General features: G+C 43.8%; 1 protein-coding gene across 8 annotated transcripts in view; it reads left to right on the forward strand.

The window, feature by feature from the left end:
* Window positions 1–24,219, forward strand: part of meis2a (Meis homeobox 2a) — a 76,774-nt gene that overhangs the window by 25,624 nt on the left and 26,931 nt on the right. For 7 of the 8 annotated variants that reach the window (XM_075488137.1, XM_075488140.1, XM_075488141.1 and 4 more), the window contains exon 8: window positions 6,511–6,656. In XM_075488137.1, the coding sequence (XP_075344252.1) occupies window positions 6,511–6,656 (146 nt within the window). The remainder of the gene's footprint in view (window positions 1–6,510; window positions 6,657–24,219) is intronic. The other variant, XM_075488139.1, reaches the window with a different exon arrangement.

The raw sequence follows: 24,219 nt of genomic DNA on the forward strand, positions 1-24,219 counted from the left end.
TAGCTCCTAGTGGGGATTATGCAGCCATTTTTTCACGAGCAGATGGATCCATATGATTATTCTGCATGCTCTCCTTTCTTCTTTTGCTATCTCATCTCTAAAGTTTAAGCTTTCGTAACATTATCATTCTAAAGCAGAGCAACTTAGTATTTTTTTGCAAGCACAAGCTCAAAAGCAGCTTGTTTTACTAATGATCATACTTGTTTCAATTCAACAAAGACCAAATTACTTTAGGGAAATACCTGTTCTTTAATATTTAATGCAGCATCAAACCCTAGGATTTAGGTATGCTTCTCTGGATACACCCAGCCCTGTTTTTCTTTTGTAACAATAATAAATAATAGAGCGAGTAGTGTCGATATTTGCACTTTATCCAATAAGAATGGCTCCATTGTGTCATTTAGGGAAAGAAAAAAGGTACAGTCTTGGTAGACACGAGCAAGGTTTGCACTACTACAAGTTTGTAAATTTGTTTATGAAGAAATGAGTGATGGACCGAGATTACCTATGAGACCAATTAGCCCCATTCGATTCCAAAAGTATGGGAGGAGCAGCCGCAGTTTTTACTGCAGAGTTTAGAGGGCAGGGGGAGCAGGGTGGAGTTGTCAGGGAGGCAGAGAGTGTGAAATGTCTGGTGGAGACCCAAAGCCCTTCATTAGCCACTGATCCCTGTCTGCTGAGTGAGGGGCAGTCATGGGCATCACAACTCCCTTTTAGTTCGCCCCAAAAAAGCGGGGTGAGGGGGGTGGAGCGTAGATTCCCCCCATCCCCTACAATTTAGCCCTTTGCCATTCATGCAAATTGGGTCCTGACATCTGCAACAGCCTGCCTCTTTTCTTTTATACATCTTTATTCCATCTCTTTTCTTTGGATCTTTTTTGCCCCTCAAATAAAGCCTGATTTAGAAGGAAGAGCCTCATTGAAGATGACATGCATTCTGTTATATATAATCTACATCTGTGTAAAAGTTGTACTTACTTGTATTTTTATACAAACATGTAAATGTACAGAAGTACAGGAAAGTATTTGAAAACTGTAACTGTACTGTAGGCTATTATCAGATTATAATTTTATGAAAAGACCCAGAGAGGTGTAGGCAGTGACTGGTATAAAAGGCTTCTCCCAGTCCTCCCTCTCCCTTCTGGACCCACTACTCCTCTTTGGCTCCAGGGGAGAAGCTGAAAGAGGAGGGTGGCTTTGCTCCAGCCCATATTTTGGGTTATAAGGTAAAATGGTCTTACTGGCTGTTAAAAGCATGTTTTACCTCCAACACAACACTCTCACCCCTCCCCTCTGTTTCTCTCTCGGTTCCCTCTACTTCAACCTCATCCTCTATGGTAGGGATGTGCACAGTGGGGTCAACACTGTGGCTGTGAGAGGCCTTATATCGGTGGAGAGGCGATAGTTATCTTCAGCATTCCAGGGATGACAGAGAGATATCTGCCTGATGGCAGGGTTAGGGGGCTTAGAGAAGGGGTGGAGAGGGGAGGGAGAAGAGGTACAGGAGTTGTTGAGCAACTGCCCCCCCTCCACACCGCCCTCGTTCCTTCCCTCCATGCCTTTCTTACTGCCTGACTGACTTGCTTCCTCGCACATTGATAAAAAAAACCCATCTAATTAGAAGCTCTTATTCCACTTCATTTAATGGAACGCTTAATGATGTATTTTTGTAGGGAGACAACTACACATTATTTCTCATGAAAAAAGAACCACTCAGTTGTAGCCCCAAGGTTTCAGATACAGCTGTGTTTGAGACGGCGGTTTGTTCTTATTTCTCCAGGGTGACATGCTTGTTGAAGGAGACGGGAGAAAAGGGTTGTGTTTTCTCGTTCACCTTTAGCTAGTGTCCTGGTGGTAAGGGGGGTGGTAGACAGGAGGCGGGTAGTGACATCTGAGTTTGGCAGGGAGACTTGCTGAAGGAGAGAGTTTGTTGTAATTGCTCTGACAGGTTTCAAGGCTGTTAATGACTCCGGCCTGAGCGCCACCAATTTGTCAGCATGCTTGCTGTTTACTAAGCTGTTGTTTTATGGTCCAGTGCAAGGGGCTGCTGCTTGTTTAAGCACAGATCAGGAAATAATCAGCGTAAAACATTGGCTGCAGTGGCACAGCCACACTAAAACTGTTCCGTTTAGAGCCCTCATCTACTGTATGCATCTGAATAAGTGCAGGAAACCATATGGCATGTCCACACAAAGTCATAGAATCACACTGATAGCCTACTAAGAGTTACAAATCGGCTGGGCAAGTAAGTGTTTTATCATTAAAAGGATTATGTTATACTTGTTGGTACTTGACTATATTACGTGTGAAGCATATTGCTAGCATCTGGTTATAGCAAGAGGACCTGTAATCCTCAGTCAGCACAGAGCAAAGGAGGGTTAGCTGTTCCACTAGTGTGAATAGAGTCTCTACACATTTGTGTATGTGAGAGAGATTGTGTGTGTCAAAAGCATGTGGTCCCAGAGCCGGCAAAGACCCCTTCGTAAATCCAGAGTAAATAAAAGGGGTAACCAGACGGACAAAAGAGGAGCCCCCACTGCTTCTCTCATTCGCTGCCATTTGGGGGGACTGAATGTGCTAAACGGCGCTTATGTTGGCTGAAAAGTTGAGGAGAAAAAGAGGGAAAAGGGAGGCTCTAAATCCCCCTTCTTCTTTTCTCCTTATTCTCTGCAGCCAAGCCTGCAGGGATAGAGGTGGTGTAATAGGAGGGTGTTGGAGGGAGAGGTGGAGGGCCTGGTCAGAATGGTGTGTTAAGGTAGAGAATCCAAAGAAGCTTCTGCAACAACAAACCCCATAGCCTATCCATCTACTTCTCTTGTACTGTAACTCTCCTTATGAGTTTTTCTCCTCACCGTATTTGGGTGAGCTTGGGTGAACATGCCTGACGAGTTTGGGCTGACAGGGGGCGTGGGGGGTCTGTTGTAATTAGTCACTTTAACCACAGCCTCCATAAGCCACTGCTTCTACACTTTTGCTTCATTACCCTGAAACAAATGCGGGGGCCTCCCAGTGCAAAATTGGAGCACGGCCTTTAGAGTCATATACACACAATATCTAAAGCTTCTCCAGAGTCTTTTTGATTAATATATGAATGGTATAAGGACTAATCTGGAGTGCCATTCCACAACTAACCATAACTAGGTTTTAATGTGGTTTGCAGCTTTTCATACATGGCGATCTGTGAATGGTAAAACAGCAGACGGAGGGCACTCTTGTACAGCGGTAATATGTGTTACTTGTGGTTATATCCATATTACTTCCTGGGCTGACTAGACCATAGTGGCTCCCTCAGGAGTAGGTACCTCCTAGACATGAAACATGGGTTCTAGTGTTTTCAGAACTCCCACTACTCTCAGCAGAAACTGTGGGACACTTTATAATAACACCATTTTTTTTGTACAAGAACTCCTGAAGCGACCCTGAATGTGCCAACATTAGATAAGCAGAGTTGCAATGTGTTTACAGTCCTTTCCCAGCCTGATAATGAGCTAAGCCCTGAGACCAATTTACTCACTAGGAGATATATCTGAATGCATTTTTAATAACCACCCACTGGTGATGAGAGAGGGAATGTATGTGAGCGTAATGTGCTGTTGGATTCATGCTTGTTTGTTTGCTAGTGGGCTCATTCACTCTCTTACCCTCATTGCGTCCGGTCATTGTCTTCCTTCTTGCCTGATTACACTCTCTTAGTTTTCTTTGCATTTGAAAATATTCACAGAAACTTTCATTGCAGACACTTTAAGTCAAGATCTTGATAGAGGGAGGGAGGGTGAGGGCGAGAGGAGAAAAGGTTGAAGGAAGACAGAAAGAGAGAGGGGAGAGTGTGTGGGTGGGGGTGAGGGGGGCTGTCTTTTTTTTCCGTCTCCAAGGGCACTGCTTTTCCAAAAGTGCCTGGGGCTACACTCTAGCACCTCGGCTCCCCTAGGCCTTTCGACTGCCTCCTAATAGCCAACCCCCATCTGTGTCACATGGCCAGATGATGGGACGCTTCCCTGTGCTCTGCCCTGTACTTTTTTTTTTCCGCACCCAATTTTTCCAGAGTGCACATCAACGCAGGTTAGAATGGCAGAGTTGCCAGGGAACAGTCAGAAACCATTAGCGTTTGGGACAATTTGCCCTGCAGCGTTCCTTCTCTTGCTCATAAGAAAGGAGTGGGGGTGGATGCAAAGCACCAGCTCTCCTTTAGATGTAATGAGGTTGAGCAAGTTGGATCTTCTTTATTCTATTTCTACTCCTTCTTTATTGCTCATGCTTTGTCTTGTTTCTGCGCTCTCTTTTTTTTTTTCATGTTATGTCCACTCTTAGTTTTTCTTCATTCTCTGGTGAGAACATGCATACATCTGCATGTAAATAGCCATTTCAGAAACAACTTTTAAAACTGTACATAAAATTGATGCTTGAATACAGCTTGTCTGATCTGTGGACACATGTCAGTATCCATGTGTATGTAAGCTGGACAGGAGCTGAAAAGTAGGGGAGTCTGGTTTCATCCTTTCGGGCTGGGGCAGGAGGCAGCAAGCATGCTGGGTAATGAAGTGACAGGTCAGTCTGTAAATACGCACGGGTCGCATTGGCCCTGGCCAGGGGGAAGGCTATCACATTGCAGTGAAAATGGAAACGTCAATAAAATTAATCTGCCAGCCTTTTGGCCACTGTGTGGTTCTATTGGATGAGCCTGACTGCTCACAGCAGGAGGGGGATTTGGAGACAAGCTCGAAAATCAACACAAAACCTAGCGGCATACAAACAAACACCAAACTGTGTATCAACATTATTCAGTGAAGCTCAAAAGCAGAGAAACAAAGAAGGGGTGGTTAGAATTCACAGCTCACTAGTTGTGTTTTTACTGAAGTTGGAAGCAAACTGGGGGAGTTAGACTTAGCTTCCGTCTGGGTCGCATTTCTCAGGAAGCCCCTCACAGTTAGGGTAGGGCTATGGCCAGACCAAAGTTTATTGTTTTAGGCTTTCCTGAACAAGGATTCGTACTTAGCTTGGGATTTATGGCATTTGCCACTAATGAAAGCCCATTCTACAATTACAACACCCCTTATCTGTGTCCCCGTACCCATATGTCCTTCAGGAGGGCTGTTGCTTCTTTAACTTCACACAGGGAGCGCAAAGTCGGCACTTCTCTGTTTTCCTCTTTCGTGTGGCTCTGCACTAATGATGTGGAAGGAAAACACTGTGCACAGACAGAAAAGAGAGACAGAGAAGAAAAAAGAGAGGGAAAAAATGGGGCCAGAAAAAAGGAAAAGAAAGAGGAAAAAGTTAGAAGTGCGGGCCCCTGCTGGCCATGAATTCTTCATTTATTTTGCATTTGATTACGCCACCAGTCGGATCCTTTTTCTTTCCCCCTTTTTAATGTTATTAGTTCAAATATTTATGCGGGATTAAGGCTTGTATAGGTGGTTGTGATTGATGCCTCCCCAAAAACAGGAGGACATGTGCGCCTGAATTTTGAGAATGTCAGGGTCCTTCTCTTCCTTAGTGGAGGAGTTTTTCAGATACATAATTTAGATGCCCTCAAGGAAGGCTTTCAAGGCATTTGTGCCCGGGGGCAAGAAAAAATAACCATGACTGTTAAAAGTAAATCATTTTTGCTAATGCACAATTAATGCAGAGGAAGAGGAACAAGAAAAAGGCAAGGGACAAAGATGGAAACTTCAATTTGAAGGAGAAATCGTGCCAGCGTATGTTCATGTTCTCCTCATGAAATCAAACGCTGATGGACATTAATGCAGGCAAAGCCTTCCGCTGGCCTGTCATGCTAATCTTGTGGTGGAATAGGGAGGGGGGGGTCAAGTTTGGGGAGGGTGGGGGAAGCAGACGATGAGTTCATTATGTGCATCGAAGTGCAACAATGAACCTCCCTAAATCACATATCAATGCTCATGCACCTCAACTGAATGCTGTGAATTCATAAATCTGTATTACTGTACATAACCGCATAACTCAATTCTGTCCCCTTTGGCTTTCTTCAAAGGATGGAAAGAAAAATGCCCTATGTAACGTCAAGCATGCAAATTTAATTGAATTAATGTCATGAGTCCTAGTCTCTCCTGTATTTGCAGGCTCCTTGTCCATTTTTTTTTTTTTTTCTTGCTTTCTCCTCTTTCAACTGTTGTCGTTGAATGAGGACCACAGTGTTTCAGTGTCCAACCATAACAATAAAGTCATTAACCCCTGTTCCCCTTTCTTGTACTCTGGGGTATAGAGCAGCTCTACTAGGCCTCTGTGTAAACCCCTCAGTCTCTGTATGAGCCTGTCTCTAAGGTCGTCTAAATCCCCCAACCTCCACATCTTCATTGCACAACACCGGCTTTGCTGTGGCAATCTTTCGGCCTGAGTGAACCACTCTCGAATTCCTTCATCTGTATCTGTAGTATTTGTCCATTTATCCATCTTTCATGAGCCTTAAACTCAGCTTTGAACATTACAACATATCTACAGTATAGTCTATGGTGTGGTCTGAGATGTTATTTAACCCTGGGTTTGGTTTCTGTCCAGGAGATGGCTTAGACAACAGCGTTGCATCGCCTGGCACAGGGGATGATGATGATCCAGACAAGGATAAGAAGAGGCAGAAAAAGCGTGGCATTTTCCCTAAAGTGGCCACAAACATCATGAGGGCGTGGCTGTTCCAGCATCTCACGGTAAGTAAAACCATTATGCTTTGAAGATGCACACATGAAAGTAACCCATTTAGACACACACACATTCCAAAAAGCATACATAAGCACACGCACATGCACACTGCAGTTTCTGTGAGAGCAAGTGAAAGAAAGAGTGATGGCAGCGTTGTGATGCTCACCTGTCAGACGCCTGTCAGAGGGACACAGTGACCAGGTCAATCTAATCAGTCTGGACTGTTTGCCCTGCTCAGCACACTCTGGATGATCAGGAAAGGGCCAAACAATCCATGACATTTACTACAGTATGAGATGCACTGCCTGGCGTGAAGAAAGTTTCTCAGCAGATAAAGAAGAGTGATAGTTAATGGAGAACAATTGTGAGTGTAAAGAAGACTGAGGGAACAGATTTAGCAACATGTACTTCATGTCTCTTATGATGCAACTTCTCATTGGAATGAGCAAAGACTATATTTAATTATCTTTTCAGCATTTTCGCTTTTTAAATCTGACTGACTTCATGCTATTGCATTTCTTCTCCATAGCTGAGGAGAAATTGTTGGCCAAACAACTCTGACACGAGCTCATTCGCTTCACGAAACACACTCATTTGACATGACTTGGATTTGGAATTTAAGTGCCACAGTGTCTTTGTAAAAGGGGGTGGTCTTCTCACATGTCCCCTCACCCTTGCTAATGTTAGGACATTATCAGAACATCAAGTTGTATTGATTTTGCTACATAGGTCAGGTTTCAGAAGGAGGTGGTCACGCTGGGACACATAAGCTGCCGGAGCTTGTGCCTCCCTGTTCCAAAGATGGAGGGATGATGCAAAGCAAAAGAAGAGAGAAAGTAGAAGAGACTTAGTTTAGAGCTATAGTATTACAGATCATCCTCACATTTAAGAGGGTCAGGTGCCCCCCTGTGCTCCCTGGAGCCTCCCCCCAACCACCACCAAAGTGCCCACTCCCAACCCAAAGCTCTCTCTACCCTGATTACCTAACCAAAAGCCCAAGTAATAAGCGGCCAGCAAATACAGCCTAATTGAAAGGGCTGTAAATCCATTACATATTGGTCAGGGATAATCAGGAGTGCTTTAATCACTTTTATCTATTCAGGAGCAGTGAAGCTGCAACAGCAAAGCCCTGAGCCTCGCAGGCCTTAGCAGCTCCACCACGCCAGTCTACACGCTTATTATTCTCATCATTATCAAAATGACTTCACAGCTGTTCACAGCTCCATCGCTCCCTGACTGGAGACCTCTCGTCAAACTGCACAGACCAGGCTTCATTCAGAGGCTTAGGACAGGAGTGAGACTAAACTTTCATTATTATTAATTATCATTTAGGAAAACATTTCTTTCTGCTATGGGTCTTTTTTCCTCCCTTGAACATGAGCAGTGATGGTTGGAATGTCCTGTGTGTGTGTGTGTGTGTGTGTGTGTGTGTGTGTGTGTGTGTGTGTGTGAGTGGTGCTAAAAAAGTTAAACGATTTAATGACGTTGAATTCACTAAGTGTTCACACACCTTGTGTTTAGACTATGAATTTCTGTCTGATTTTCAATTTCTTTGATGAAAGCCTCTCACAATTTCAGCATTCCCTTCTGCACAGACCCCCTGTAAGAGTTGCCAACAATTTTCTTTAGATTTGTTTAAAAATTGAAAGAACAGCAAGAAACGGTAGGGAAAAGGCCCAGAGCTGGGCACATCTTTCAGAGATCTGGTGAATTCAGACAGAGCAGAGCTTTCAAGGCCCCCTTTTTTCTGTTCCTCTTTCCTTTATCACATCCCCTGCTTGTGGATGTTCTCCAATCTTTATTTGTGTCTTTTGTGCAAAGCCCTGGCCAGCCTTGTACAAATTATAATCCCTCCCTTTTAACCTGCTTTCATTTCTCTGCTTAGGAAGAGGACTAATTGAATTATCCCCCTTCTCTTCTCACCATCCAGTTCTCCCACCCTTAAACTCTCCCTCTCTCTCACACACACATACACACACCCATTAACCATTCTCCTTTCTTTTAATTTGTTAAGCAAATGTATTTGCCATAGCTGGATGCGTTTGTCGAAGGGTGAATTCTTGGGGACTTTGGCCCCTGAATGGCCTATAGCGGCATTCTGCCATTCACGCATTCATTAACTGAGGGGTGAGGAGTGAAAGGAGTGGCCTTGTATTTTCTCAAACTGAGGGGCCAGCATGAAGCTCCTCTTCCATGAGCCACAGGGGTCTCCCTACATATGTTCTCAACATCCAGCCATTGTCACATCTTCTGAAAAGCTCAAAAGGACAGGACCCCCCTTCGCACACACACACACAAAAAAAAAAAACAACACGGGCCAATAGTAACAACTGTTGGCTTTTAGATTCAGTATAACAAAATTGCCCTCTCCCTCTCCCCTCCCACCCTCCCAAGGCTTACTCTGACCTCACACTCACTTTGGAGAAACCACAGCATTGTTTTCTTCATGACAGTCAATTATAAGAAGAAAACTTATTTGAGCTTATATTTACCACCAACCCTACAATGCCACCATTCCAGCTGAGAGGAAAGTACAGTTTTTGCGCCGCATTGATCCCACAAAGTATGAAAGGGCTGTGTGGAGAGGCTGTGATATCCCTGACTCCTTTTATGTTAAGGCCATACGCACATGCACTAGAGAGCACGTGAGCTGGCAACCTTAAATGTCCCACATGTAATTGGCAAACGGCTGGACAGATCAGCTGGTGTTGGCTGGCAGAAGAGGGTCAGACTGTCTCTTCACTCCCTTCTTCTATCCTCCCTCCCACTCTTTCTCTCTAATGCCACCCCCCTGTCTCTCGCCATGAGTTTCTGGATGTCTTCCAGCCACATTAGGGGAAGGGAAATCCCAGACTGTTGGTATAAGCTTTTCAATACTACAGGGAGATTATGTTATCAGAAAGGTAAACTTCTCTGTTAGGGGTATAATATTCTGCTACACTTCAAAACATGGACTAACCAACAGAATTAAGAAAATGTTGGATATGTAGATAGAGGGAATGTAAGATAGAAGAAGAGTGAAAAGAGAGGAGAAATTAAAGTGCAAGGATGGAACTTTTTGCTACTGTTCCAAAAGGGATAGTGATAGTGTTTAGCAAAAGCAAACTCTGAAATTTACAATTAGCCCCTTGGCGCCCTTGGCCTTTCCTTCCCTCTCACCCCCTGCTGGCCCTTACTCACCCCTGTAAAGACAAGGGTCGGCCTTGCAATGAAAACAGGAAGCACTCAGATACAAAGATACCACTCTGAGCCCTGGCCTTGTCTTTTGACTAGTGTAAACCTTCAAAATCCTATGAAAATAAATAGAGGACCTCAGGAGCGAGACAAACCAGTTGAAAGTTACTGTGAATGTGTGAACTAGAAGGATGGAGGGACAGACTGAGTGATAGAGGGAAAATGGTCAGTCAGATGAGAAAGTAGGTAGCTCTTTCAAGCATCAAGCGTCTCAAGTTCTGAACTGGGCCACCCTTTGGCCTGGGTGTTTGGGGAAATGCTGTTAAGCTGCTAAGCCAGGTGTATTGGTCCCCTGGGCTCCTTGAAAGGGAAGTGATATATCCTTTGGTCATTTAGAGAGCCTTTGGAATGAGAGACAGAACTGAATGAACAGAGAAAGAGAAACGTTTATCTGTGATTAGTTGGCTTTTTTTATTAGCATAACACTTAATTGGCATTTATCTTCTTAAATGTGATATTCAAAGGAATATTGACTCCTGAACTGTATTTTTACTGAAGTTATGAAAATAAAATGATAGCGCTTCACTTGCATACCTTGAAGAACCCTTACAATAGCGCTCAAAGATGCCAGTGAAGCAACAGGAACCCTGCTAATACAGGGGATCACAAAAGTGAGGACCTTTGAGGAGTTGAGTGCATTGTGCTGCAAACATCATTAGACACACTAGTGACAGTGCTCCACCCCCCACCCCCCACCCCCCCCACACACGCACTCCCAACCCAAGCCCAACATAGCATTAGTCTCCATGACAACAGGGTGTCATCGTCAGGTCGAGCCCTCCTGTGGGAGCTGCTCTCTCTGCCACCCTTTATAGATGCACATAAAAGAGCCAGCAAGGGTCATTCACAAGACATGGGCGCAGGCAAGGCCAAACCCTGGCAACGGATGTTTGTTCCATACAATAAACAAGTGTACAAGTCCATCCCTAAAAAAAGGAGTGGGCATTTTGTTTGAGTAGACTAAACAGTCTTGTAGTATCCCCAGTTTTGTTTAAGCTCATCTAGTCCTTTTAAACCTTGTGTGCTGTTCCAGTGGATGCAGCATTTAACGGTGGAGACACACATCTGCAAACAGTTTGAAATACCCAAGCCCTTTCTCTCTTTACGCTGAACCGCCGAAAGCTGTTTATTTCATATTTGTTGGTGTGTACTATTTCCTTTCCAGTATACATGGCACAACATCTATTTATTTCTTAATAAATGCATACTTTGGTTACTTGCAATCTACTGTAATTACATTCATTTGTATATTTTGCCTAAATAGCATTACATTTGGAAGCCAGATATTTATAAAGAACTCACTCATGTCTATGTTCCAGTGATTGAGAATCAGTTTGCTTTTCCACCTCCTTAGGTTGTTTTGAGTTTGGATGAAGAGAGTGTGGAGACAAAGGAGAGGCAGGGAGTGGGTTTTAGGGATAAGAGCAGGGGTGGGGAGGGGGTAAAGAGGGGGTTCCTAAGGGTCACAGAGGTGGAAGCCTGGAGGAGGCCCACACACTAATCTGTCATGTGCTTGTTTGCCTCAGGAGCCCAAAAGTCAGTTCTCCAGTCACCCGTAGCAACCCAGGCGACGGTTTGGTTCACTGCCACTATCCAAATGTGTGACTATCAGTAGAAGACATAGGGAAAAGAGTCATCACGTTGCCACTGTGACAATACCAGCTGCTGTGTGAGTGTTTGCAAAACAGATGTTAGTGACAATATGACATAGTTTGGTGATGTTTATCACAGGAGTCATTGAAAGTCACTGGTAATGAGAAGGGGTTGAGGTTTGGTGCCTAGCTATTGTCTAGTCACTATGTTCTAATGTTGGCTGCTCAGCGACCCTGGAAAACAGAGACACAAGCCACCTCTGTCTACCATCTGTTCTTCTTCAGCCAGGCCACCACAGAGGGGATACCACAGCAATGACAGGCCCTCACAGCAAAGAGCAATCAAATGCAGAGACAGCAGTGACATGATTCTTTACTTCACTTAAGAATTTCATCTGCCTTATCAGAACATGCCAACATGTTTTTTTTTTTTTTTCCTTTTTTTTCCATAGAGTAGAAAGCAAAGAGCAGAGTGAGCACTTAGAAGGCATATCCAGTGACTTCCAGTTTTCTCAGGCTGTGCAGTTATATGAGCTGCATCAAGTTTGACGACTCATTGCAGAGGAGCTCTGCTGTGACTTCCAAGTGTCGGTGTGGTGTAGCGCTATGACTGAGAAAAGCCTTGTTTACAGTGTGCTTTGGAAAAAAATGGTAGCTGTTCCAGAGATTTAGTGCTGCATTTGAATGTAATAAGCTCTAATTCGTTTCATGCTCCGACATCAGACCTTTACACTTTGCCCCCTAATCCAGATCTGTCACAGTTCCACTTCAAAGCCAACAAACTCCGCATGGAATCTACTCACATATAAAGCATGTCACATTACCCTTACATATAGCCTGGAATGGGTGTGAGAAAAGTACTTACATGTTGCTATGATTTTTGCTTGTTTTGTTTTCAACTTTTCAGTCCCATGGGTTTGCTTATTGAAAATTAGCTTCATGCTATTATGCGCTTGTAAATGCAGGGTACATGCATAACCCCACCACTTCTTCTCCAGTGTATAGTCTCATTTTCATCCCTTCCTGTTAATTTTCATTCCTGCTGTTTGCATCTTAATGCAGGTCATGTAATGAAGTAGCAGAGATGAGTGCTTTCATTCAGGGACTGTTTACGACACATTTGAACTGAGTGATTAAGCTGGGTGAAAATCCAGTGCTTGCAAGAAAAAAGTAGAGAAACCTGCAGCACACAGCCCAGTATTAAAACAACCCAAAACGGAGGATAATGCTCCAAGAAATGTGATGCAATATACATTTCTTCAAATAATGGTTTTCCAAAGGTGGTGTCCTCATTGAAGACAAGGAGCACAGCATGAGTTTGAATGGCCCCTGCAGAGGTGACTGCACATGCCCTGACCACAGCAGACTACAAACAGAGCAAGACCTGTGGACGGCAGTCAGATTTATAAACTCCCAGCTCTCAGCAGTGAGAAAGTCATCTAAGAACACACATATACAAAGCCGACACGACTTTTTTAAGGCCTTATGCTCCAATGAGAATAGACCCCAGTTCAGGAACATTTACCTCCCCTCAGCAGTTGCTTCTGTAGTCATAACACTGATCTAGACTTGCCTGAGACTCTTTGGCAAATAGGACAGAATGACATCATTTGTAAAAAGGGACCCCAAATGGTATTCAGTGATAGCATTCCATGCCCCTGGTGGAAAAGAGAAAAAAAAAACAGGGTTATTAAGATGGTGGTTGTTGATTCTGTGCTGCTTTCCCTTTTCTTCACTATTGGGGTTATCTTACTCATAACAAAATGTATAAGAGGATTTTGGTTACACATCTTGGAGCTGGTTCCCTTAAATTACCCCTTACCCTTCCTGGGGTTCCGCCCTGTGGGCTAGTCACATGGCCCCCACGGTTGATTGCGGGGTTGTGGCAAGAGCTGTTAGAACGGTGGCTGCAGCTTGCTGGGGACCATAGAGGCCAATGAGATTTTGCTGCAGGCCTCTGAGCTGCCCCAGCTCTGCTTTGATATTCATCTCACACCAAGAGAAGGAAAATGCAAAGGGGAAACAGAGCAGCACAAGCATGGAAACGGCAAACCAGGCTAAAGAGGGGAGGGAGGCAAGAGAGAGGAAAGGTTGAGGAATGGAGGCACTGAGTAGAAATCAAAGACAGACGATGTGTTTCACTGTTTGGTTTGTCATGGGACCCTATAGCTCCACCAAATCCCACTCGTACCATTTTTTGTGATTTTTTTCTCTCTTCCTACTCTGCTCACATGCATGCTTTTGTTTTGCCCAACGCTCGGTCCAGAGGCAAGCAGTGGGATTTCTGCACAGTGGGGTCCTTATAACTGGGAGCCATGTCTCTTGTTCTCACCTCTTACCCCACTTCCTCATCTTTTCATTTTTTCCCTATTGATATCCTCTCTCTTTCCCCCTCTGAACATATGGACTGATTTTTAAGAGAGAGCCCAGTTCACATCAAAGACTGAGGCTGAGCAGGTCAATTTGTTGCTCCTTTCCCCACTTCATCCCCCTCCACCAGCCACAATGGATTCTCCCTGCGCCGTAGCCTTTTACCCAGAATGCTTCATTCTGAAAACATTTCATAGCATACATATTATTGAGCCATGTATCTTTGGTGTCTGTTCTTTATACAGAGCAGACCTATTTCTCTACATACCTCTGGATTTCTCTCGTAGTCACATGTCTCTGAAGATCATGTAATACTACACAAATGAGCATGTGTGATAGATAGCAAGCACTGTAGCAAAAATAGCTGTTCCACACACTGATAAGAAAAAGCAGATGGATAAAGAAAGTGGGGAGCCAATGAAAAATCAAATAAAAGGGAAAAATAAATATATAAATCCAAATCTGTGCAGAGCAGGTCTTGGCTCCAGATGTGAATCTCTCTGAATATTGATCGTGGGGAAAGCTAGTCCCCCATATCCCCAGGGCTGCAGCAGCTGACACACAAAGCACCTCTCTAAAGCCCATAAAACCAGCTTGTACAATTATTTAGATAAAGAGGGTGACAACAGCGGTGCATGCCTCCCAACCCAGAACCTCCTCCTTGGTTCTCATCCTCCTTCTGGCACTCCAGCTCTTCCTTTTCCTCTTTCTCAAACTGCAAGAAGATGAAGAAAAAAAAAAAAAAAAAGGAGTGTTGGGGGGGGGGGGGTTGTAATTAGCCACACATTTCTGAATCCTCCTTAATGTTCATTACGGAAACCAGGGGCAATTACAAGTTCAAAGGAGTTTAGGGCACCCGCAGCCCACATAATCAGTCACAAATTAAGCGCTGCTCATTTGTCATAGCACAGCATGAACACAGAAACACACATGAATGCATATTGTCACAGTTGAGTCATAGGCAGGCTGACAGGCATCAATTTCTATACAGGCACAAATCTCAGCTATCCCAAGGCACAGAGTAAGACTGTCCAATCCTCTTACACTCTGATGCTTTGTTTTCATTACACAACAGCAAACACCATTGACACCTTCACCTTAGCATCCTCAACATTATACCATACTTGCATTCATCCTCTTATAAGTGCCCTTTTTGCACTTAACAATCCCTGCCACCACCTGTCTCCGTTCTACTGCTTTTTTCTTTTAAAACCTCTATCTTCCTCTGTGTCTGGTTGTCCCCACCTGGCTGTATCTCTGCAACACGTGACAGTGTGTGTTTCATGTCTGTCCCTGGAGGTGTATCTCAGTTACCTCAGGGGCAGGGTCACAATAGCTAATCCTGTCTTCAGGTGGCTGTTTAGCACAGTGAGAGGAGAGCTCGCAAAACCGGAGGTGAGCTCCTGTTACAAGACTCCCTGACCAGGGGTCATCTTCGTCATTGTCAGAATGCACAGAAACATGCACACATGTCCTGGCAAATAGGAAATAAGGCTTGTGCATGCATACACACCAAGTTTAAACACATAAGCACATTGAGCCTGCTCTTGTCACAGCTGGCTCATCCTTCATCTCTCTTTCCACATAGCTCTTTATCTGTCTGCTGTACCACTTCTCATCTAGTCTTTCAGCATCTTTTCTCATTCTTAGATCAGTCTGAGTCTTGTTCGCATTAGGATTCCCTGATATGGTCTCCATGAAGATTTGCTCTAGTGGCCATGCGTTGCCTGTCCTGCCCAGCACCTTTATTGTTTAAGCTACTCTCACACAGGGACACAGTCAGGTCTCCAGTGAATTGAATAGAGCCCTATCAAGTGCTCAGCCTCAGCATAGTGGGAGAGGGAACTCATTTTTCACTGGGGGAACGACATCCATCTCAGCAGCCAAACGCTGGCTGTTTCATTAAGTAGCCCATCCAGGCAGACAGATGTGTTCACCACACAGCCATGTTTGCCTATGCAAGAACGTGTATTAACCCACAATCCTTTGGGGGAGATTAATAGGCTACCAACCCCTTTCCATTGATTATCTCCATGCCATTTTCCCCTCCTTTCCTTGGCTAGATATTAAAAACTAATGAAGCCTATTGAAAACGGGAACCACGAGTCTCTTCACGGATCATTTTAGGTTATTTGGGCTCAAACAGAGAGGAATCTCTTTAAGGCACAGTTTGAGTCGAATTAAGAAAATAAATGTGGAGAGCAGTGTTGAAGAAATAAGAGGACAAGAAAAAAGGGTGTGACTGTAAAAAGATGTGTGTTTAAGAAAACTCCACTCTGACACATGGAGCGGAGACACCACAGATGTTAGCAATTCCACAACATAGCAAAGAATTCCTAGTGTTGGAACCATGTCCTAATTGCCATAATGGAGGTGGTAAGCACTGACAGTAATGGAGTTGTGGGGATCCATCCCCAGCAACCTGAATTAGGGGCTGCTTGGCAGATCCACTTCAAGATGGCCTGTGCTTTTTTTTTTTTTTTGTCAAGACAGACTTCTTTTCACTATTTTTAAAAACCTTTTCTCACAGAATTACTTCTCACCCCTGCTGTAATGTCAGAAGTAGGGGTCCTGGGGGTTGTGGTTTGCATTGCTGTGTTGAGGGAAGAGGTGGTGTAAGGATGAGGTGTGCGGGATAGATGGGTGCACAAGACCTAGAGGTTAGTGAGCAAAGAGTTAAAAGCGTCCATGTGATGGGCTCACCTCTGCACTAGGCCTGGTGAAAGGCGGCAGGGTGCTGTTGGGGAAAATGACTTCCTGAGACATTACCATCAATCACCAGACAGGTCAGGCCCCCCAATCCTTCTATGAGGACGGACAAGAGAAGAGGGGGATGGGTATGAAGGATTAGACTTGAAGGGACAAAAACAGAAAAGAAGACTGTTGGGTAACGGCGTATTAACAATCTATTCTTCTTACTCTCTGACTGTTTTATGCCGTTCTCTTCCTCTGCCTATCTGTATCTGTTTTTATTTTCAAGTCCTCCATAAAATGGCTACCCAAGCATTCAGGAATGGCCCCTGCTGCTCAGAGTCCTCTCCTCGGCTCAATTGCATCATTAATTATTCCACAGGCAATGGGCTAGAAGCAAATCTAAAGAGAGGTAGAGAAATAGAGAGGGAGCAAGAGTTAGATGGGGAGATGGGGGACAGCTGTCTCACACCCCCAGTTGGTCTCTGTCTGTCTCTCTGTAAATGAAGGATGGTAGAGGGGAGGGGCTTGGGTTACCTCAGTTAGCGGTTGTGTTACATTCCTGAGAAGGGAAGGGGTGGTGGGGGGGTGGTTCAACGAGTTGTTGAAAAGAACACAGACGCTTGTCAACAGCCTCTGAGCCAGGGAGCCATCATGCCTTGCGTTAGGCCTGTAGGTCAATGACCTTCTGTTGCACCTAGACAGAGAGGTAGAAAAAGAGGAGGGAGGAAAAAAATCCGCCATAAGGTACGTGCCATCGCTTGTCTGAAGCAGGGGGTGTTCAAAAGTCTCTAAAATCTCAAAAGCTGTCTCTCTTACTACTTATCTATATAAAATTGTATATGAGCAGTGGCTGAGTATGTGTGGAATATCTTTCTCTGAAGCAATACAAGGAAGAGGAGAAGCAGAGAAAGAGAAAACGGCAGAGCTGGCAGTCATTCTAAAATGGCCCATTAGATTTAAGGAGTAAAAGTTCATCAGCTTTATTAATGGGAAGGTATATAAATGAAGTATGAATTACCTGACTTTTATAGAGTGGCGAGAGTGAAACTGGAGTGTCTTATGATATAATGCTTTAGTGAGCTGTTCTGAGCGCTCTGATGAGCAGACTGCAAAGAGGAGGAGGAGGAAGACAGAAAGAGTGGAGAGAGAAAGACTGAAGTGTGCTGGGGTCCCATGAGTCCAGCAGCTGGAAGGATGCCTGATTGTTGCTAACATGCGTAGCTGATCTGGTTAGCTTGGAGACGGGGTTGTTTGAAGCTTCCAGGCTTATTCTATGCGTGCCATTAGCTAGCATTGCAAAATTTGCCAACACATACATAAAAAAGTGAGTCATATTTTAATAAGTTTTTGCTCTTTTAGAAATGTGCAGCCACAATTGAACACGTCTGCAGATGCAGATGCACAAGCACATTTCTAAACACACTCACATAAAAACAGACAGAAGATGCATAAGGTATAAGCACACACACACACACACACACACACACACACACACACACACACACACATGCATGCATGGCAGTGCACAGTCAGACACACAAAAACACACATGCTCCCCACCATCCTGTAATAAGCGGTAAGCTGAGCTAGCTGATGGTCATCCTCCCATGGGGCTGCTGGGTTGCTGCCAACTTCCTGCCTGCTTTGTCAGTGGATAAAGCGCCTAACAAACGAGAGGGCTGTAGCTAGGCAGGCCAGCCAGGTCAAAGGTCATAACGGCCCCCGGGCGGGATTGAGCCTAAGACCACTGCGAGGGGAGAGAAAGAGAGGATGGAAGAATGCACTTAAAGATTCTATGCTATTAACCAGGCCTAAAAGCCCCAAAAGCCTTCTCTTCTCTTCTCTTCTCTTCTCTTCTCTTCTCTTCTCTTCTCTTCTCTTCTCTTCTCTCTCTCTTCTCTTCTCTTCTCTTCTCTTCTCTTCTCTTCTCTTCTCTTCTCTTCTCTTCTCTTCTCTTCTCTTCTCTTCTCTTCACTTCACTTCTTCACAGCAGTTCATAAAGGCATGTTAACTCTGTCAAATGTCGACTGTCCTTTGAGGAATATTACAGTAAGAAAGTGAAAGATCCTGAGGGCATTTGTCAGTCCACACAGCCCCATGCAGCCAGTCGCCCCTGGGTGTTGAGCAATGACAGGAGATATCTCCTTGACTCATACACTCCTAGATGAAAGGGGAGCTCAGAAGACTAGCTTTTCTGAAAGGCAAAAACTGTATTCAGTAAAAAGGGAACCGACACAACAGGTAGGGACGGGTGATGACTGATCAGGGCTTGGCTGGCTTTGTGCCATGGAAGTACTTGTGATCTCACATGAATGCACCTATGGTTACCATCAGCTATGTTACTCTACCTTACTGACAGGGACATGATCTGAAGTGTTTGTCTGCCATGGACCTATAAGAACTTCCCTTACAGGAGAAAGACAGAGAAAAAGGGAGGCACTGGAGAGGAAGAGGGAAAAGGTTGCCTTCCACCCCAGCTGTCCATTCAGAGGGGGAGAAAATTTGACATGGTTGACTTGAACACATTTAGCATCATTAGCAAACAGGAAGTGTCCCCTGCAGCTGTTTTTTTGCAGGGGAGGGGGTGTTCCTGCTTGCAATGTAATGGACAAATGTTACCCACCATGTTTGCCTTTGATTTTTGACCTGAAAACAAAAATTGACATTACAAATGTCCTATGATATCTTCCAAATAGGCCTGACATTCTACAGTTGGCCCCGGGGGTTTCTTGTTTGTCCTCTGTAAGTGGTTGTCCTCTTGTTGTTATATCCCGAGGCTCACTATTAGAACGTACTGGCCTTTCTCTGGAGAATGTGCAGTCTTAAAGAGACAGAGATACTAGTAGGGGAGAAGGAGAGAGCTGAAAGAGATGCTGGTTGTGTATTTGAATAGTTATTCTCATTAAGTTAGTGCACAGTGAAAGGGAGGACCGTCAAGTGGAAACTCTCAGAAGCTTCTATTTGAAGAGCAACCCACCCACTTTTCTGTAGCTTAGTCGGCCCATCTCTTCACAAATTAATCTGTTTCTATTTCAATTGAAGATCAGATCCACTTTATTTTGACTTAGCAAGTTAAACAATACCTAAAGTACACAATAGGGAAAGAGGATAAACTTGAAGAGACTGTATTTTAATATTAAGACTTTATCAAGAGGCTCTAGGTTGTAAGTGCTGTCCTCTTTTCACTGTCTGTGAATTGCTTTTATACTTTGTGATCCATTGTCTAATTTGAAACTAGATGTTTACATTTAATTAATTAGTAAAGTATATATTTGCTGAGACTGAATATACAAGAAGCTGAAAAAGGAATTACCCAAGTTAGAGGTTTTCATAGGCTCAGACTCTCAGTTGAAAAAGTTGCTGCTCTTTTACAATGTGTACATACATCATTAAACCAGTGCAGATGTTTATTTAGAGGCTTACTACGCTTTAGCTGTTGCATATACTCCCAATGACTTTATGACTGTCAACAGTAACAAGTGGTGTGGATATGGGGTTGTCCCATGCTGGAAAAAGGGGTGTGTCCTCTGCTTTGACGAGCCCACCAGGCCTCTAATGATCTGCTTATAGGTCTTAAAAGTACCTCGCAAAGGCAAGACACCAATTACTTCTCACTTCCAACAAGTGGCATTTTAGAGGCCAGAGGAACAGAACAGTCATTTTAGAGAATTATAAAGAATTGCATCAAAGACTTTAATTGTATTGAAACTGAACAAGGACAAAACCCTTTTAGGAAAGATGATTCTTTGGCTCACTATAGCCATTGCAACAAGATGTTTTAAAGATGTCTTGAAAGCAAATAGTGAATGTGGCTATGTCTTGACATCAGGCAAGCTGGAGAGGAGAGTAGAACAGAGCTGGGTGCCCCTAAGCAGGCAGTTACCACAACAAAGCCAACAGACTGGTCTGAAAAACCAGGCCAAATTCCTGCCCTCTAGGACCTGGCTTAAAGCTTGAGCGGAAACTTTGAAAAAGGGGGATGAGATGAGATGAGCGGAGAGGAGAGGGGAAGAGGTGGAGTGAAGAGGATAGGAGACAAGGGCAAAGAGTTTTGCAACGAGGAAGGGATTGCTGCTGGGGCCTGCAAAGCATGGAGGGAGAGATCGACAAAAACGAGAGACACAAACAGAAGACCAGACCCCCACTGTGAGGATGGAAGGATTGTGTTCCTTCTCTTGAAAGCAGGGGGGCCGCCATGTGGTGGAAGAAGAAACCATTTAGTTGATCTGATGATTAAATGGACAGATCATTATGGCTGCATGCCACAAATTTGTCGATGTCTGCACAGCTTATAGCCATAACTGTTGGTCTATGGGTTCATTTGAACTGATATTTACTCGGGGCTCTTTTAAAAAATTCAGTTAAGATAATGAACAGGGTTTTTTCAGTTTAGTTTCTTTATTGGATAAAAGTGATATCTATTTATTTCATTATGCATGAACGCAGTTGGAAATGTTCCCCTAAAACACTCAATTTTTAAGTCTTGAGGTGCATTGGGATTGTGTGGGAGTGATTGCTATTTAGCCTCATGGAGCTTAGTACAATCAGATGCCTATGTCTTGCACATCCTTCAGGGCTCCTTCCTCACCCTCTCCTTCCATTCTCTCCTCCCTCCTGACTCCCCTCACCCACTTCGCTCTTGCTGTAGCTTGGCAGGCATACAGGGCAGTTATGCCATAGAGCCTCTCTACAACCTTGCACTGTCTCCAGTGAACATAAATTAATGGTGTAGAGCAAACAGGCTGCTGGCTGGGGTCCAGGAACTGGCTTCAGGAGCCCAGCCAGCGATTGTTGTGGGGGGGCCGTGGCAGCAACAGCGGTAGTAGTACTGATGCACTGCCAACCAGCCTACCAGCCAGCCAGTCAGAGAGGCAGACAGACAGACTGGGGGCCCTTTCTCTCTATAATAGATGCCGCAAGCCTGGCCAGTTCGCCTTGTATTTGCAATCATGAGTTTTTTACAGTCAAAGGGCAGTCCACTGAGAGTCCTTACTTAGTGTGGAAGCTTTGGAGTTTGGAGTGGGAGAGACAGAAATGTAGTGGTATGTTCTGAATGCATGTATGAAGTGTAGATGTGAATGTACTTTCATATGCTGTTATCAGAGGTTGGCATGCAGTGCGTGCGGTTTGTTGTTTGGCATCATGTGAGTTCTGTTTATAAGTTGGCCATATCTGTGTGTGTCCAGTTGAGAGGGAAAAAGAGAGCAGCAAGGTTGAGTCATTGAGTCATGTGGCATTCTTGCCTGCTTTCAGACTGTTGTCAGGAAGCAGAGTTCCCCGTGAAATAAAAAATCAACCTAATAACCCTTCCTCCCCCGTCCACTCGCCAAAATCTTCAAAAGGGGGTACAGTAGATAAGATGAACATAGAATTAAAAATGGAGATGGACATGAAGCTAACAAAAAAAAGAAAATAACAGTATTTGTGCAGCTTTAAGTTAGTCAGACATGCATTGTCTAAATATGGACTCCATTCAAGTCAAACCCCTTTGGCATCCTTAGGTTAGGCTCCATTAAAATCCAAACAATAATTTATCATTTTTTATAATTATCAAAATAACATTTTAAAATCAAAGAATTCATTATTTCAATCACTCAATTTAGCTCAGCTTTACTATCAGTGCGTACAAGGAATTATATCTTTCATTGTCATAAATTCAAAGCTTTTTTAACTGTGTCCATTTATTTGATGTTTGGTAATTAACTTTATTGTTCATTTTAAATCACAAAATATGTCAAATACCTCCCGTTAAAAACCAAGTATAGGTGGGGCCCAGTACATAGTAAACACTGAAGATGGATTCAAAAACTCTCGACTTGATTTATTTGTCATATCGGTTTGATCTCTCAGTAATGCTGATATGCATTCAATCTCATTGTCATTTGTCAAAGAAGCCAGTTGTAACATTAATAACAACGGCAACTTGATATTTAAAATGTGCCAATCTTACCCCAGCTCAATGCAGAATCCATATTAAAATGTCATTCCTTTATTTGATTGCATTTATTTCTGACAGTGAATATTATTATCACTCTCCAGTCACTTTGATTAAAAACAAATATGATTCCAATCAATGTGTGGAAGGCATATATGAATGGAAATACTGGGATGCAATATATCTGTAGAATTAGACAAAGAAAGTCACAATAAAGCCCATCAATGATGCCAAAGCATAGGGGCAATACTATGGAATGAGTAATGGCACCTACTTCATTTCTAAAATGAACAAACACTTGGAAATTGATTGCAATGAAAAATATTGAGGCAGATTATTTAAATCCCTTACCCAACAGCGAAAATAAATAAATAAAATAAATAACTGGGGTCAAATCACACCGGTCATCTGAGCAAATCCTTTGTGTTGTCATGGCACTGGGGGTAAACAGCCAATGGCCTGTGATTTCCTGGGAGTCATTAGCATGGAATAGGTTTGCAAGCCACTGCAACCTTGTGACCTCGCTCTATAATTCATGTCACACACTGATGATGTAATTAATCAATGGAGTGTACCAGCGGCTCATGCAAAGGGCTGCAGGTTCAGTGGGTGGAGAGGAAGCATCAGAGCTGGAAACGTGGTGGGGGTTGCCTAAAACAGCCAGGATAATGATCCAGCTGTGGGATTTGATGACGGCTACAAATAGGTGTCGGGAGGTATGAAAGTGATATGAAGCCAACTGGATATTGAATGAGTAGATAGGAGTCAGCGTGGGTGAAGTAAGAGTGGTCCAGAAGTAGATGTGGTTATTGTATGTGGTGAAATGCCAAGCTGGGCTCAGGGGGAGTTTAAGGATCATACACAGCAGATGGTAGCCACCTCAGCTTGCAATGTTCAGTAACCACAGGGGCTATTATATCCAGCACTATCAGACAGCACAGAGCCTATCAAACCCTGTAATATAACCAGAAGTCGGTCAAACATACAAACATGTACATGGAGTGTGATCCACATCGGCTGAAATATTTCAATGTTTGGCTTAACTTTCTCAGGTCAAATTATAGGAAATGGACAACATGTGTAAATGAGGATAGTTTGACCCTTTGCCATTAACAGGTTTCAGCATAATTAACAGAGTTGTTTCGATCGAAGGCTGACGCTGCCCTGAGAACAAATTGAAACTACTCATTTCTGCCTCTAATTATTTATAGACTGTTTTACACTCTGCAGTCAATCCTCTTTTAAGGATATTGGTCTTGGTGTTTTTAACTGAACATATTGAGTGGCTCCCGAGGTTGACAGTATCATCTTTGTTCTTGCACTGTGTTTGTGTTTCATCCATTGAATAACCATGTCATACTGTCTCCTGAGGATACAGGAGGACTTCAAGGAGGAAACATATCAGGGCAGACTTTGTGTGTTTTTTTTTACATTTATTCATCCATTCATCTCATCTTTTATCCTTTCACATCATATTTTTATTGTGTTCATTGGGTGGTTTACAAACATATATGTTTTGAACGGTGATAACTAAACAATAAGAGGTTATGCAGAGGTCTAAATAGTCAAATCTCCAATTTCACAAAGGTTGCAGCTTTGTAACGACCAGGCCCACCATGCCGGCTTGCTTCTCGTGTCTCTTTGTGTGTGTCTCAATTGCCGTCACACGCCCTTTTCTGTTGCTGAGTGCCATGCTCAAGGGAATGCTGCCACAACCTAAGTGTGGGTGGGTGGCCTGCAGTCTTA

The sequence above is a fragment of the Odontesthes bonariensis genome, chromosome 17, assembly GCF_027942865.1.
Source record: "Odontesthes bonariensis isolate fOdoBon6 chromosome 17, fOdoBon6.hap1, whole genome shotgun sequence".
Lineage (NCBI taxonomy): Eukaryota > Metazoa > Chordata > Actinopteri > Atheriniformes > Atherinopsidae > Odontesthes > Odontesthes bonariensis.